Source organism: Hyalella azteca, unplaced genomic scaffold, assembly GCF_000764305.2.
Source record: "Hyalella azteca isolate HAZT.00-mixed unplaced genomic scaffold, Hazt_2.0.2 contig6289, whole genome shotgun sequence".
Taxonomy (NCBI): Eukaryota; Metazoa; Arthropoda; class Malacostraca; order Amphipoda; family Hyalellidae; genus Hyalella; species Hyalella azteca.
Window position 1 is genome coordinate 1 of NW_025936452.1, and position 17,086 is coordinate 17,086.

General features: G+C 38.4%; 1 protein-coding gene across 1 annotated transcript; it reads left to right on the top strand.

The window, feature by feature from the left end:
• Positions 1-4,716: 4,716 nt before the first annotated feature.
• LOC108673085 (tRNA-splicing endonuclease subunit Sen34) lies at positions 4,717-6,286 on the top strand (the record flags this gene model as incomplete). The annotated part of the gene is given in 1 exon segment (XM_018160868.1): positions 4,717-6,286. A coding segment is annotated over 1 exon segment (915 nt). The 3' UTR covers positions 5,637-6,286.
• Positions 6,287-17,086: the final 10,800 nt, after the last annotated feature.

Genomic DNA, 17,086 nt, shown 5'->3' on the forward strand with positions numbered 1-17,086 from the left:
TCAAATGCGGCTTGAGAGAGTTTTAACACCTAGATACAGGGGAGGAAAACATTTACTCTGTGAGCCGCGATTGGATTATTTGAGCCACAAACTAACAAATTTTCAAGTCGTGGAAAGCCATTCATGAACCGCAAAGTTGCAAACTCTTGGTGGCAATGTGATCACGATTTATTCATGAATAGCTAAGCTCAAATTTTGCCCTAGAAATAGAAGTTAAACATTATTCCCTAATTCACATGTATTTTGGTTAATGCTAATGCCTACCTTACAATATTACAAAAATATAACACAATTTTACTAAAGTCTGAGAGGCAAGTTCAAGATCTTCATCTTCGACATAATGTTCTTGCTGCTGTCACAGTTTAATATATACGAGTATGACGAGAGCGTGGTACTAAACCGCGGACTTGAATATTTTGTGGAATGATAAATTCTATGATAAAGAAAAAAAAAGAGTCAAACGTTCAAAGTTTGGGAAACACTTTTTAAGATGTTTTGACCAACCAGTAAACAAAAATGATTCACCTGCTATGAAATATAAGCTCAAACAGAATAACTTAAAAAGGCTACCTTATAGCTACAACTAATATAATTTAAGAAACAAAAAATCCTTAAAATGATGCGTCTTTTTTACGAGCAATTTAATACATGTGTTGTGTGATTCTAGGCAAAAATCCATTTGCAACGATAAACGTCTTATAAAAATTTCAGCTTTTTTCAATTGAAGGTAAATGTGAGTTAATTTGCATTTAGAAAATATTTAGACCAACATGAAATTTTGTAGAATGGCCTGCTCTACACACAGCTCGTTTCACAGGCTCAAAATGTTAATGAATGCTTAGGCCATACATATATTGAGCATCATTTATTTTTAATTCAATGGAAATGAGCATGATGGAAGACCTATTTGTTTGTCACACTTCGAAGAATAAATGAGAAAAGAAACTACCTATTATGCTAAATTCATGTTAAAAATGGTTCTCTCTTAACCTGGGACTCTAACTTTTTATCCACATAGAGAAATTGAAAAAAAAAGCGTTTCATCAGAAGAGCTTGAAAGGGGAAAGAGAAATGCCATTCGAGAGGGTTGCTTGTCGGAGACCAACACTGCCCTGCTTCGATTATACCACCTTGGTTCCTTCCTCCAGTACTGTATGTAGCCTGCCTTTCAACACTTCTGTCCATAAGTGTTGAATCCTTGAGTGTTAGTGGCTTTCAAATCCATTTAAGTAGATCTACCTGCTATAGTATGGCCTAGCGTCATCTGCAAATGCACAAAAAATTTTTGCATCATTATTCATTCGGACATTTAGTGCCACAGCCTTGCAGTGCATACGGTGCCCCCCACTGACCTGTGCTGTGCATCAAATCAGCCTGTGAAAAGGACAATTCATCGAAAGGCAATTAATTTTGGAACATAACTAAACTATGTGAAACCCAACCTCAAATGATGTGAGCTAAAAATTATGCAATATAATGATGTAACAGAAGTCATATTCCATCCGTTATTTCATGTTGCATGTCAGATTTCATGCAATTCCACTGACGAGCTGAGCTAATTGATCGCAGTTAGTTGTTCTGGGCAGTTGTTGTGTTAGCTGGGCTAAACTGTGCTGAGCACAGTTTAGTTTAGGGCAGGGTGGCCCAGTGGCTACAATTTAGATTACCAGGATTGGAGCAGAGAGGTGGGGGTTCGATCCCAGCTCTCTACGGCGGTTTTTGGATTGAATCTTCGAGGCCGGGGGGTTATGCATTGCCGAATCGGAGCAGTGAGTTGCATGTTCGAGACCACAACAAAGTGTGGAAGTTTTGCGATGTCAAGAATCGGCAACAGGCCAACGGCGGAAAAAATTCTGACACCGCTAATACTGTTATTATATTATTATTGTGTCATGGGCAGGTTACTGCTGGCAGGCTCGACCCGCCGCTGATGTTCGCTCATGCATACAAATGTGCTAGGCGATCCATTCACGGCTAATTGGTGCACAAAATTGGTGTTCACAGTTGCACTCATGTTTGAAAAGTTAAACTTGTACATACTTCTCCGTCATGCATCACAGCATCTTCTGAAGCAGATGGAACTGTTTCAGCTATTGATGCCCTCAAATTATTTGTAAACAATGTTATATTGCATATTGTTCAGGAAACAAATAGATATGCAGAGCAAGTTCTTGAAACTCAAAGAGCGACTAGGAAGTCACTTCTATCAGAATGGAAACCGACAAATAATGAAGAAATAAGAAGGTGTCTTGGCATCATGATCTCTATGGGCCTTGTCTACAAGCCGTGTATGGAATGCTTTTGGTCAAAGAAAACACTTTATGCCTATGATTTTGTGAAAAGAAATATTGCTAGAAGTCAATTTTTTTGCCTTTTGCGAATGCTGCATTTCAACGATAATGAAACTTTTGAACAAAACAGAAGAAAAAAAAAAAAAAAGAATTGGTGACTGGCCTATTCTTCAACCATGAAGATGCTATACCATCAGCTATGATGCTATTCAATTAGACAATTCCTGAAATAGTTATCAATCAGGTAGATGGTTGTGCAAATTATACATCTAATGTATAAAAATAACATTTAGAAGGCAGAAGAGGCTAAATTTCTGACAGAATTGACACTTCCAGACTTGTGTGCAAACTCGCCTGCAGACTCAAAGGGAAAACCTATCACACGCTCAACTGAACCCCTCATAACTCCTGCAATACTGAACGAATCTACTCAAAATTTGGAATATTAGTACAAAAAAGAATGTATGAGTTGAGACATATGGTTGATGTATTGTTTGAAAAAATCATTGTAGATTCATAGTTCTTGAACATGAATAATTAATTGTTAAGCCCGGTTTATAGTCGTTGGAAAAATAAAAAATTGGTTGATAACTTCATTGCAAGTTGTTGAAATTCTGACAACTCTGGCCACACTATGAAACCTGGCTCCTGTCAAAATATCCTGCATAATGGGTGAACCCAAAACATTTTGGCAGTGATTGCATAGTTGAGGTCACTTCAGACTACATTATTACAGTGTTTATTCATTAACATAAATGTAAGCAATATATTATCACATGTTCCATTGCCTCCAAAGTAAAGACACATGTTCTTATTTTTGTTTGCAGGGAAAAATTATAGATTTGGGGTAACATGTACACAGGAATTTGCAAATGAGTTTGCGGCTCATGAATGGCTTTTCATGGCCAGGATATGGTATTCATGACTGAGAAATTTAATCAAGGCTTGCAATCCATAAAATCACGGCTCAAAAATCAAGTTCCAGTTCAGAGAGTAGTAGTTTTCCTTGCTAGGGCAAGATGAAGTTTACAGCTGGGTGATTTTATCCTTATTTGAGATCAGTGATCCAATTACATAGCCTATTTGCTATTATAAGCTTGCCCTGTATCCCCTATTGCTCTTACGTAATGCATTGTGGTTCCTTTACCAGCTTTGATGATAACTTGTGTCCATCACCTTTTATTTTATGGTTTATTTCACTTGAAGTTGTTGATGAGTGATTCTACTTATTCTATGTAATCTCTTTTTAAATAAATCATTGGGATATAATTCACTACCCATGTAAAATTGCATAATATTGTTAGAAGCATTCTTCCTTCAACGTTTCCCATTTTGTTAAGTCATTTCTTTGAGAACTTGTGGTTCAAACTATTAGTTTTCCATAAATTTTAGACAAGTTTACCCATTTGTTCACTTATTTGTTCACTTATTTCAATGGTTATTCTTTTTTATATTTCTGTACCTTCATTTCTGTCCTTTCATATTCCAACATTGTGGAGTGTGATTTGATTTAAAGCAAATACACCATAAAAAACAGGAGTTGTAGGTACATTTCCAATTTCAATAATTAAAAGTAAGAAATTTAAATGTTATATTTTTACCAAACATTTAGCTGTTGCTCTGAAGAAGAACAAGCATATAGATGATAAGTTCATGACACAGTAACAGAACAGCAGCTGATTTTTTTTTGTTCCATACAAGAGGCTATGCTACTTTGAAGAATAGTCCATATAGGGATACTCAGTGTACCCAACACATTAAAAAAAATTATGTATTCATTGGCCACAAATTTTTTGTCCTACATGGTTGTTGGATTTTGGTCTTGCATCCTCCTCTGACTTGTCAGTTCACTTATTCACCCCCTAGATCTGATTAGTCTGCAAAGAAGATTCAACAGTCAAAAGAGCTGATCCATTTTCCTAAAGATAACAATCTATTGCTTCAAAGAAACTGATGTACAATCAAGGCAGCTGGCACCTCTTGATTACACTTGAGTGGCAAATTATGATTAATATGGAAATGGACTTGATGCGAAATAGGTTAATGACAATCACCAATCAATGCAACTAACATACCCTGTCAATCAATAAATCACTTGATTGGGTCCTGACCAGCAAATCCGAATAATCATTAATTTATGGTCAAAATTGCTTGTTAATAAATTAATTAGCTGACAATATCTCCACTCAAAAGCCCTGCATTACAGTATGGGAATTACCCCTGGCACTTTGAATGGTGTGTAGATAGATATGCTCCACTCTGGCTCTAATGGAACTCTCCCAAAACTGTAAAATCAATCATTTTAAGTTATTTTCTTTTTTGTTTAGGGCATTTATTTCAAGTATTCAATCAATTTTGATGCTATTTTTAATGCTATTAGGTTTTGATGTCAATAAGTGTTGAATTTATATCAATGCCTTAAATTTCAGGATGGCAGCTGCCGTGAGCCCAATGAAGGTATTGGTTCAAGATGGAAATGCACTTGTCTGGAATGTGGCTGATGTGCAAAAGCTGCGCAGTCACGGAATAGTTGGTATCATGGATGGTGTACTACCGGATAATCCACAGCAAGTCCAGACACAAGGCCTGCCCATGATGCTCATGAAAGAAGCAGCCACGATACTCCAAGAAATGGGTGTCATTGAGTTGGTGCATAACCCTGATTTGAGCAATACTTCTACAGAAAACCTGGAGGAGAAGTTTAGAGGGATGATGCTTGACTCTGATCAGGCCTTGCAAGTAGAGAAATATTATGAGGACAGGAAAAGACATATCACTAAAAATGCAGACAAAATATTGCAAAGTGCCAAAAAGAAAAATGACAAGCTTGATCCAGGGGATCCTAAAAAGGTCCCTGATTCTGAATTAACCAAGGAGAAAGTTATCAATGATAAAATTAATCAAATTCCACCTCCTAAACTAGGATCCATGCTTGTTCGGATCCACAATGAGTGTCCTTTTATTAAAGAATTGAAAAGTGAGAAAGCCCCCTGGGACTTTCCTTCAAGACGAAGAGATAAATTGGTCTATCATGCCTTCAAAGATTTATGGGAGAGAGGCTACTGGCTGCTATCAGGCCTTGACTGCGGTGTAGATTTTCTCCTCTATACTGACGATCCAATTTTAGTTCATGCCATGTATGGAGTAGTGGTTGTTCCTGCCACAGCTGATGACAGTGAAGACGGTCAAGCTGGTCTACATATGAGAGATATGACTGCGGTTGTTCGTCTTAATAACTTCAGCAAACGTAAAACGCTCATAGCATTCGTCAAACTCGACGGCACTATCAGTTACACAGCACTTTCTTGGGAAGGCTTTTCTTTTGCAGGCTCTACATTGGAGTAGGCACAGGATTAAGTATTATTTCATAAGTTAAATGAGTCATGCATTGGAATTAATGTTTGTACTCTGCTGATTGCTGTGCAATCTAATCTTTCCTACCATTGTTGTGACAGTCTTTATAAGTTAACTTATAGGTCAGAAGGCCTTCATGAGGAATTTAAAATTAAGTGTGTTACATAAAATGCAAGTAATCATCTTTATCTTTATGTGACCTCTGTCCGCTCCTGTGTTCATATATTTTCAAACTTTTTTCAACCATGCTCAAGTTGTATAAACACTTGTGGTTGAATTTGGAACAGCATTTGTTTTCAGAGCAATCCAGTCACTTGAACGTATACACCGAATTATTCCCTGATGGCATTTGTGCTTTATATTGTGACATCATTATAGTGTACGTACTTGTCTTGGTGGCAGTCAAACCTCTAGACCAGTCAAATCTGATGTCTCAGTCAAATACATTATTGAGTATGCTTATTAGAAGTATGAGTATGCTTAGTTCTCGTTCCGGTGCAAACATCGCACCGAAACGATAAATCTTCTGTTTAATGAAACGAGAAAATTTTCCTGGACAGTTATTAATGAAATCTTCCAGAAAAAATATCATTACGGTACTTTTTAACCTTCTTGACATCACAATAAACTTGACGAGCAACTATGTGGATTTATTATAATCAAGCTGAAGGATCAGTTCATAATATTATCCAATTGCTGATAAACTAAGTTTTACTTGTCAAATAAGATCAGCATTGATACAGTACAAGGTGGCCCAGTGGTTATAGTTGAGTATAAAGACTGATTTCTGGCCAGAATCGGCAAGGAGGCCGTGCGGTTTAGCATAGCAGAATCGGAGCAGTGAGTCGAGTGTTCGAGACCGCAACAAGCTGTGAATGATGTGCGATGTTAATAAGAACGCTGAAACCACTATTATTATCAATATAATTCACACGCGTTTCCCGTCTAATTTTTAGTTGCATATGCAATTTTTATGCATGTTGAAGCCTTCTGAACATTCTTGCAGCCTGATAGGCTCCATTGAGTGCATTATAGTCGGCAATTGATAATTTGCTTAAGAGCTCTGATTTGACGATGCTGGTTACTCGTCCGACTTCTTAACGTGCTATATTGCCCAATATGAAAATGATAGAGGAACAATGTTGGTCATTTATTTCTCGCCTGTTTTATTTGGTGCGAGTTAGGTCGTACGCATCTCACATAACGATATTGTACCTGCTATCCGGTCTTGATTACATAAGAAACGATTATTAGGACATTGCCGTGTTGTTGCAACAGCTTTCAAATGATGATCAAACTGCGTAATAGAGTGGATCTAGATGATGTCATACACTGAGACCTCTCACAGATGGGAGAGTCAGTGGCTCGGGACATTTGAGTGGCGATCGAACCTTAGAAGGCCAAACAAGGTCAATATTATAGTTTTTTTATCTGTGTGATCATTAGGGCTTTAATTTTCAGCTGGGTCATCCTGACCGACTTCTGCCTGCAGATCAACAATACGAGACAAAGTCTTGTCGGTCTTTGCTCGCATCACTTCATCAACAAATCTTTGAAATGTTGCAAGAAATGGCAACTTTTTGAGAAATATTGTTTGTCGGTGACGGCCAAGCCTCAAGTAGAACTTATCATTGGTAGAAGCTGTACCTAGAAAAACGATTAAATTTGTTTGTTTGGCTATCATACGGTAAATAAGTCAGTCGGCTACGAAAGTTCCATGAATATGAGGCCGTATAAAATACTTAGAGATACAATATATCCCAATCGAAAACAATTTGTAAGGTCCCCATTTTTTGTGCTTGGCTTCAGTACGTTGCGATGTAACTTGAAGAATGCTAACTGATGTGCAAGAAGAGCTATGAAGTAATGACAACAGACTATGAATTGAATCGACTGTCTTTTGCTTCGTGTTCAAAAATAGGTGTTGATTAAATGTAGCCATTTTGTGTCATTTTATGCAGATGGTGTCACTTAGACCCGTGTAGTACCGGTATTACTGATGTGTCTCTGCATCACTTCACAGTAAGCGACGGCTTGCGGTTCAGTGACTAGTGAGTAAGAACATAGAAGACTGAAGGATCAACCGTGAACGTCAACAACCTTAATGTTACCTACTAACCTAGGACAGAGCATCTAGGATATGTAATTTATTTCTCTTTGTTGTGACGCGAGGAGCTCTTGCGTGTCTAGCATGTTATCTTTTTCCATACGTTTTCTATGATGCATATAAACTTTCCGTTCTTTCGCTAACTTCCCAGCAATGCCGAGGTTACAAATGTTGACGCTTGTTACCAGGTGAAGGCTGCCAGCCTACAACATTGCACATTTCGGGCAGCAAAGAACTCAATCGAGCCCTGCTGCTAGCAAAGCATGTAATTTTAGCCAGCGTGGGCTTCTTCAACAAAGGACTTACGTGACGACTGAATTACAACAGTTTAGGACCTTAATAGGCCGATATTAACATGCTTAGTCAAATGATATGTCAAAATAGCCTCGGATGCTAGTCACGTCAGATGTTACAGAGATAAAAACGCACTGCAGACGAGTGGCTCCGTGTTAATAATTCGGAGAACCAAAATATGAGCAGTGTGATGTGTGTGTGACCCCAGCGGCGGATAACAGTCAGGTCAAAATCGGCAATGTGGTCGAGCGATTAGATACTGCAAAATTGGTGAAGTAAATTGCGTGTTCGAGACTGCTAAAAGCTAAAGAATCGGTGATAGTCAAACTGCCTAATCAACGCTGGCACCGCTTTACTTGAAACGATTTCGACATTGTAAACTTAGTCGCAAAGTCGTATTCTATCTGGTTCATCATTGATTTGAGGAAAATATACTGAAATTAGTAATGAAGTTCCCTTTTACGGAATATTGTAATTGAAAAAATTGCGAAGTTTATCTTGCTATTGAAGATTTTCAATGTGCGGGGGAATTAGTCTCGTCTCGTAGTAATGTAAAATAAAGTAAGGAGCTATTTATTCTTAATTAATTAATCAAAAATGCACAGGAAACAACTGTAACAATAACAAGGCACTTCGAAGCGGTTTTTTTTTCATTAACTACGGTACTTTTTACTAATTTTTCTGTGTCCACGTGTGAGGAGTTCACATCGCAAGTGTTCACCTTATCGAGGCAGTTCAACTTATTTATTATCGATTTATTCCTTCAACTTATCGCGAGTCAGTTCAACTCATTCCTTCTTCTCATCATTTAATATATCTCGACACTTTGTCGATATATGCTCAAACGGGTGACGTGATCACTGAAAAAAAAAATGAATTCCGTTTTAATTTTTTTAGAGTTGTATGTTCTTTTTAACTACAATGCCAGTTGCGTGAACCACAGACGAACCACATATGTAAACTATCTTCATTTTATTGATAATTGGAGGATACGTGATCCTGATGATGTTTATTTTTACCACTTATTTGAGCAACTTTAAGTTTTCAACACATAATATATCTTTAATAATTTAAAAGGATGTTATGATAGGAGCTTTGTTTGTATAACCTCATTTTAAATAACTACTTTACTTCGTTTAATCATTTGAGGCATTTAGTTAACTACGGAATGATTCGTTAACGAGCCTAGTATAGCATCACAACAATGAGTTAATAGGAATGGTGTGTTAAAAACCATGTTACTGATAGTCGTAATCATTAACGCCGCGCGGTGCAAGTGCGTTCTATAGATAACATGAATAATAATGTGAGAAGAACGTCTTGGCACTTACCTCTTAGTATTGCTCTCGGTTAATTAAGAGTGTCGTAGGGACAGGCGTAGTATGCTGAGGTTAACAGACTTCTTCGTAGTTCATACGTTCCAGAGACGTGATCCTCTGATCATTTTTTTTTTGCAGCTTAAAAGTGGCAGGTTTGCACGTTAAGTTTACAGATTTGTATTATTGCAAAATGTATATTTGATTACATTATTATTATTATAGGTTTACATGCAAAATTTTATTCAAACTTGTTTTTTGGTCAATTTTTGTTGCTACGACAGTAGCCTGAGCAGGACTGACTCAGTCAGAATCAGTCCGACTGAGTGATTCACAGGCCACAGCTAGTGACTGATTCAGGCAGATCTTTTATGAGTGTACTATTTCATATTTTCTACCTTCTACTTTGTTAAAGATTTTCAATTTACCTCTCGCGTAGGGTACCTAATAGTGCTTTGAGTTTGGTCTGATAACAATCATAGGCTCAGTGGCTGGCTCACACCTCAGTCCTCACAGCTGTCTGGTGTCAGCTACTAGGTAGGTATGTCTGTATGTCAAGTCTTTGAATTTCTTTTCTCTGACTGTGTTGAATTATCTCAGAGACTCACATTTACACCACTCATACTGTGATACTGATTATTATAGTCTGATGTGAGATGTCCATTCAAAAACTTTTTGAGACTGAAAAAAAGCCTGACTCCAGAGTTGGTAACTGGTAGTGGCCCACTACACTAGGTAGGTACCCAGTCCCAGTCCAGTTTGAAGATGCAACTACCTAGTGGACCCAGCCCCAGTGAGCCCACCATAGTGGCAAACCAGCAATTTTTTAGAATCAGTTCATTTTTAATTTCCTCATTTACTCAAGATTTCAACAAATTTCTTATGTATGATAATTCTGGTATCCAAGATACTTTACTGGTCTACTTATAGGCCACTGTGCAGAGAGTGGATGAATATTGCAAGATCTTTGGTGACGCTTAAGTGGCAAAATTTATGCCATCAGAAGCCGACACATTTAGATTGAAATTTTTGCATTTAATACATTTGTCAGTCTTTGGCCAACTATTTAAAAAAAAGTAAGGTTTCTGATATGTTGGATGGATCAGGATGCAGTGAGTGAAGCTTGCCCGGAAATCAGTTACGATAAGTTCCTGCCAAAAAAATGTAAACATCAAGCTTACAAGTTACAATTACATAGTTGCGGTCACATTAGAGCAGTCGGACTGCATTAATCAAATGTTCAGTTGACACTTGCTGTACAATTGGACCGTTTTTAGGGTAAAATTAGTTATTTGGGATAACATGTGCATGCAACCTTGTAAATAAGTTTGTGGCTTGTAAATAGTTTTTCATTACTCAGCGTAAAAGATAGGGGGGGGGGGAAATGAGCCAACTTGCCAAGGCAGGGAGTGCTGCCAGGAATGCTGCTGCGGCGCTGCCTCCATGGCTCCACGTCCATGGGGCTGTCCCACAGTGAGGAGATGCTATGGGACATGGGAAGGCAGGGCAGGTGAACGTGAAGAGATGATAGTCATTGATAGATGAACTGGAGAGGATCCCTGCATTCCAGGCAGGGGGAGCTAGGGTAGCATCCAGTCCTAGTGGAGTAGGATGCCATGGAGCTGCAGTATCCTGAGCAGAGCTGGGGTAGCGCCAAACGGTAAGGACGAGAGAGTGAGGCCTCCACTGATGCAATTTTGGGTGGTGCCGTGGTGGGGATGCAATGTTGCCACATCAGTCACTGCAACGCAGTAGGCAATCTCCCTGTGGAGGGACCGCTCGGCCTCTCCATAGGCACCGGCAGGCATGAAACCATTAGCCAAGAATGGTGTGACAAGGTGGCCAAACCTTGACTGGATGGAGGCTTTCATTGAGATTGGGCCATCCCCAAGGGGAGCAGAAGCAATTCAGAACAAGGTATGGGAGGGCTGGAGGGCATTGGAAAGAAACTGGGCACAAGCCAGGTCCAGGTTAGCAGACAATGGGACAACACATGTCTCCTTGTAAGTTGTAAAGATGGGTGATCGAGGCCATTCTAGGGCAGCCAGTGGCTAATTGCAGTGCAGTGTTTTGTATGGTTTGAAGGCTGGCAATTGCTGTGCATGAGGCAACAGGCACCAGATGGGTGTCAGGTAGTTGAGGATTTGGCGTGTGATGGTTTGGTAGGTGGCAATAATGTCCTTGAAGAAGCCCCAGTTGGTGCCAGCAAGAGCTTTTGAGATGCAAAGAGATCCCATTGCCTTTGTGACTATGGCTCTTACATGAGGGGAGAAAGTGAAATTCTTATCCCAGGTGATGCTTGGGATTTTGGGGGTTTTATCCGGGATGATTGTGTTGCAGATTGTGGCAGATGGGTGAAAACAGGATTGGTGAGTACTGAGTATCTGGGATGAAGAGCGTGACTGAGGACTTGCCAGGAGCCACACTCAGTTTCTTGTCAGCTGACCAGTCTGAGATGGTCCAAAGGTGCACAGCAAGCTCAGCCTCCGCAAAGTCAAGCCTTAGGGATAACATGAAGATAGTAAGATGGTCTGTGTATGAGGCACTGTTGGGTATTGGTACTGGGATATTGGAGATGAAATGGTTAAAGAAGGCTGGCAAGATGACCAAGCCTTGGGGAACGCCCGAGTGAAAAGCTCTGAAAGGGGATTGTGTTCTGAGGTAGAGGCAGGATGTCCTCCTGCCAGGTAGAGGCAGGATGCCTGCTCTGGGGTAGCAGCACAGCCAGCGAACCAGGTTGTGATGTAGGTCTGAGGCGTTGTTATCGTGTGAGTCTCAGCGCACCGCGAGTTGCAATTTATCCCCCCTTATAACAGGAAGGGCCACGACAACGAGAATGAATAAATTTTTGTGGAAGCGCTACTTCTTGTCTAAATTTAAGGTTTGAAAGCTTTAAGGTTTTAAATTTTATTAGGAACAATATCAAATGAACAAATTAAGATTTGAGGTAGGCAAAAATAAAATCCAAAAATCACTAATAAGGGAAAGAGCACAGGCCGGGTTAATGTGGACTTGACATTACCGTGCCAGCTGTAAAAAATAAATGAAATTAATAAAATAGCAAAGGATATATAATTTAAGAAGCTGTGATTGAAAGGATTAATTTGTGATCAAGCATTGCAGGTAAAGTAACAGCAAGGGACTTATAAGTTAACCTTAACAAAGCAAGCAAGGGATATAGTCATGATTAAATGGAATCAAAACAAGTCAAGTAAAACCTAAGAACCAAAAGGGTTTGCAAGGTGAACACAGTTAAAGAATGCAATAACAGACTATTAAGTAAGTAACGTTGACTATTTGTTTAAAATAGGAATCACGAGAAAATGCAGAAGTTAATGTAATGAATCAAAGAATCATAATCAATCAAGAACCAATGCCTTATTTACAAAACACAAGTTAATTAAAAAAGAGACAAAACATATATATATACAAGGGTGAACATTCACTAACCAGCATGGCTAAGCACGAGTGATCAGGACTGTCAGACCGCTCTGTTACACAGCTGAGTATCATTCATTGGGCTCAGCTTATAGTTAATGAATATCTGTAACAGAGACAGAAACAGAAGAGGACAAAGACATTGAGGTGAGGTAAAAGCAAGGCCGGAGGCAAATGACAAGGATAAATAAGCACAGATAGGCTGTGCTACACAAGCCACAAAAGCCTCCCGGCAACAGCGTGATCATGCTTAGAAGGAGACGGTGGTCAACACTGTTGAAATCCTTTGATAGGTCAGCTGCAGCGGCAACTGTGCGAACTGGAGGGCGCTGAGAGTTAGAACCCGTCGCGATCTGGTGTGTGAGCGGGAGGAGGGTGGTGACTGTGGAATGTTCCGGTTTGAAACCATGTTGCGAGGGGACGATGATGAGAGATCCTAAGATGTATGAGAGCACAAGATGGTCTAGGATCTTGACTGCAGGGCAGAGGAGGGAGATAGGTTGGGATGAACAGCTTTGGTTTGTTTGGTTTACGGAGAGTGTCTGCCCCAAATTTCATCTCTGTTATTTATCAACAGATTGATGCATAATTGGGTACACGTATGTAAAACAGAATTCTAAGACTTTTTTTGTTTGTGTGAATTTTTTGAAAAAAATGGAAGAAAATGTGAAATTCTTAGAAAATGGACGAAAAAGGGGGTACTGTAGAATTCTATCTCCTCCTAGGATTTTCAAGCTACCACATTGAGACACATATCATTCGATGCATAAATACCATATCTAAAAGTGATGCAGACATTTTTTTGAAATTCTCATTTTTGTGGGTATGAGAGCATTTTTCATGAACTTATTGAGAATTTTTTTCATTATACCATGCAACCCTACCTTTTTGCAGAATAAAATCCAAACTATAACGAAATTGGAAAAAACGTCTGCATCATTGTAGATCTTTTATTCGACATTTGAATGGCAAATCTCTCACTGCTGTGTATTCAAAACGCTAGGAGGAGATAGGTTTGCTGCGACCATAAGTTGACTTTTCAGTAGAGCCCGACAAAGTTGCGTGCGCCTGGAAATAGACATTCAAGGGTGCAAGGTTGCAAAAGTTGAAGAACTCCACCACCCCTAACCCTTTCGCAATTTGTTGTGAATGCATAAATCAGCGTACAAAAATGGTTTTGGTACCGTTAGATGCGTCAGAATGTATAGTCAAATGGGGTAAGACAGGATCGCAGCCTGCATGGGTAAGAAAGGACCAGCCCATGGCGTGCATTCTAATTGCACTGAATTTAATTTGACAAAAGAATATGTTAGAGCAATCATTGCCTGTCATTTCAGTGTTTGTGGCAACCCTATTCTGCGAATATTGAATTTCTGGCTAATTTTTAAAGAAAACCTATGTAAAGAATGGTCACAAAATAGTTAACCCTGTTTGGGAAATGAGCTCTGTCAAATGAAAAAAAAAATTTTGGCCAGATTTGTGGATGTAGGAAGGTAACCTCAAGTAATAAGCAACATTTGAGACATACTAGGCCTTCCTACCTGCTACCATCACTGCCAGTCTGCCTGACATGTATTCCAAAATGGGGTAAAAAAGGACTGGACATGGGGTAAGACAGGACCACAAGTAAAAATCACTGACAATGTCATTTATTCTACCTCTACATCATCTACAATGAAAGAGGAGGACTTCAGAGTACTGTTAGTAATGAATGAGTACACTCTGCATGCTTCAAATATTTTAAAATGAAGTTTTATTGCAAGTGTCCCCAGGAGCCCCATTTGACGGGGCTACTCTTTTTTTTTTTTTGCGTCTGGCACCTTAGAAATAGCACATGGAATTTTTTTGACAATGCCATTCGATAGCCCTCGCAAAGAGCTATAAAATGAGCCTAAACTTGTTTATGAAATGTTTCATTGTAAGAAATTATTGTAACAGTTATTAACAAAAAACGCTCAAAACTGTCCCAAGTAGCCCTGGTTGACGGTAATAGAGAAATTTTCATCAAAGTGAATTTATGTTAAAATAAGGTGGTTGAAACTACCACTCATAGAAAAATAAATTCATTGTTAAAAAATGAATCAACTGCAGTGAGTGACAGAGAGCGCATTTTCTGGATGCTGAGTATCATGTATACTCAGCAATGTGAAGTCACAGATAGACAGACAGACAGATGAATGGATGGATGGACATGACGAGCACAATAGCACCTTTTTTTTCATAAATGAAAAAATGCACTAAAAACATCTACCTTTATAAGGTGGAGAGGAGAGATGCTTCTCATAAATGTTAGTGGCACACAAAGCCAACAAATTTTACAGCTCAAAAGGCATCTATATTGAAAATTATATGGAAGATCTTTCAGCTAACGGTAGAGAAAAGATGGCAGCTCAAAAAATGTCAGGAACACCTGCCTTCCAAAGTGAAAAATTAGCAAAAGAGACATGTTTATGAGAAAAAGCCCATGCCATAAGATTGAAAAGTTTCTATTTAATATTAAAATCTTTCAGCTTAATTGTTCTGATTACACAACATGCATTTGCTTTCAGGGTTGGTGATTTTTTTATTTTAAAAAAAAAATAAAAAAATCAAAAATCAATGATTTATTTGATTTTTTTCATGATTTTTTTATTTATTTGATTTTTTTTTATTTTTTCAGCTTTTTTGTCTTTTTGAAGTTTTATTTTTTATGTTGCAATTAGTATACTAACAATAACCATATATGGATCATAATGGATGGCTAAAAAGGGCACTTATTGCCCTCAATAATGGCCATCAGGCCAAGGTGGTGTTTGCCACTTAGAAATTTTTGGGTAAACAATTATTGATAAGTCTATTTATTATAGCTTTGTAAATTTTGTATGGAGCAAGGTAATGAGCTAAATATTGACCATTTAACTGGCTTCAATATACAAAAACACTTCAGGAATGCAGATCTTCTAAACATTGAAGAGTCACATAACAGATAGGTAGGTAGCTGATAGCACAGTGCACAGCACTATAAATAAATCTACTAGTTTTATGTCCTATTATATCAACCAGACTCTACCCTCTATACACATCAACTAGTAGTGACTAAGTGACTGACTGCACTGTTCCCATTTAATTCACACCAATAAGTCAATACTAAACATAAACTGAATGATAACTAAACAAACCTCATGTGACTTGAAACGAGACTTAAGTTATGAGAAAAGCTAACACTGTTTGGAATAAACATGTGCACAATTCAAATATTTTATATCCATTCACAGCATTTAATTATTTTATGAATAGTCTTATAATTGTAATTGTTTTGTTTCTAGTTTTAAATTCACATATTTAAAGATTGAAATTAAATATTTTAATTACAATACTCGTATTAGGGTGGAAAATCTTTCTAATTGCCTAAAAGTTCAATACAATCTCAACCTCTCAATATACAGGGTGGGGCAGAACCAATTGAGCAGTTTTGAGGTAAAATAAAAGAGTACCGTAATGGAGGCACATAAAGAAGAAAGTTTATTTTCCTAGAGGTTAACATAACATACCATTTAGAATACTTATGTTTTGAAAACAACATCTGGATGATGGGGACCGTTAGCTGCAACACACTGTTGGTCGTTCTCAGAAGAGGGAGTAACCGTAACAGTGAATTCCGATCGCTATGCTGCAATGTTGCAAAATTTCTTGCAGCCCATGATGGAAAACATTGTTAAAAATGCAGCATTGGGAGACATGTGATTCCAACAGGATGGGGCTACAGCTCACACAGCCCGAATGTCACTCAATGATTTGAAACCCATGTTCCCAGACTCTGAGGGGTGATTTACAGTGGCCTGCAAGGTCACCTGAATTGAGCATTTGCGATTTCTTTCTTTGGGGACATCTAAAAGAAAGGGGTTCAGAAGTCGCCCTCACACCCTACCACAGCTAAGTGATTGGATTATTGCAGCAGAGGTTATGGCCGTACCTCACCATATGTGTGAACATGCTGTAGAAAACTTCCAAGAATGACTCCAACAGTGTGATGCAGCTAACAAACCCATCTTCCTGATTTGTTTTCAAAACATAAGTATTTTAAATGGTATGTTATGCTAATCTTGAGGAAAATAAACTTTCTTCTTTATGTATCTCCATTACTCTTTTGTTTCACCTCACAACTGTTCAATCAGTTCTGCCCCACCCTGTATAAGCTAGCTAACACATTTAAAGTGTATATTGTAATCAATATATAACAAATAGTCAAATAGTTAAAGACTACTTATAGCCTTATAAGAATTAGCTAAGCTGCTAGCTACATACAA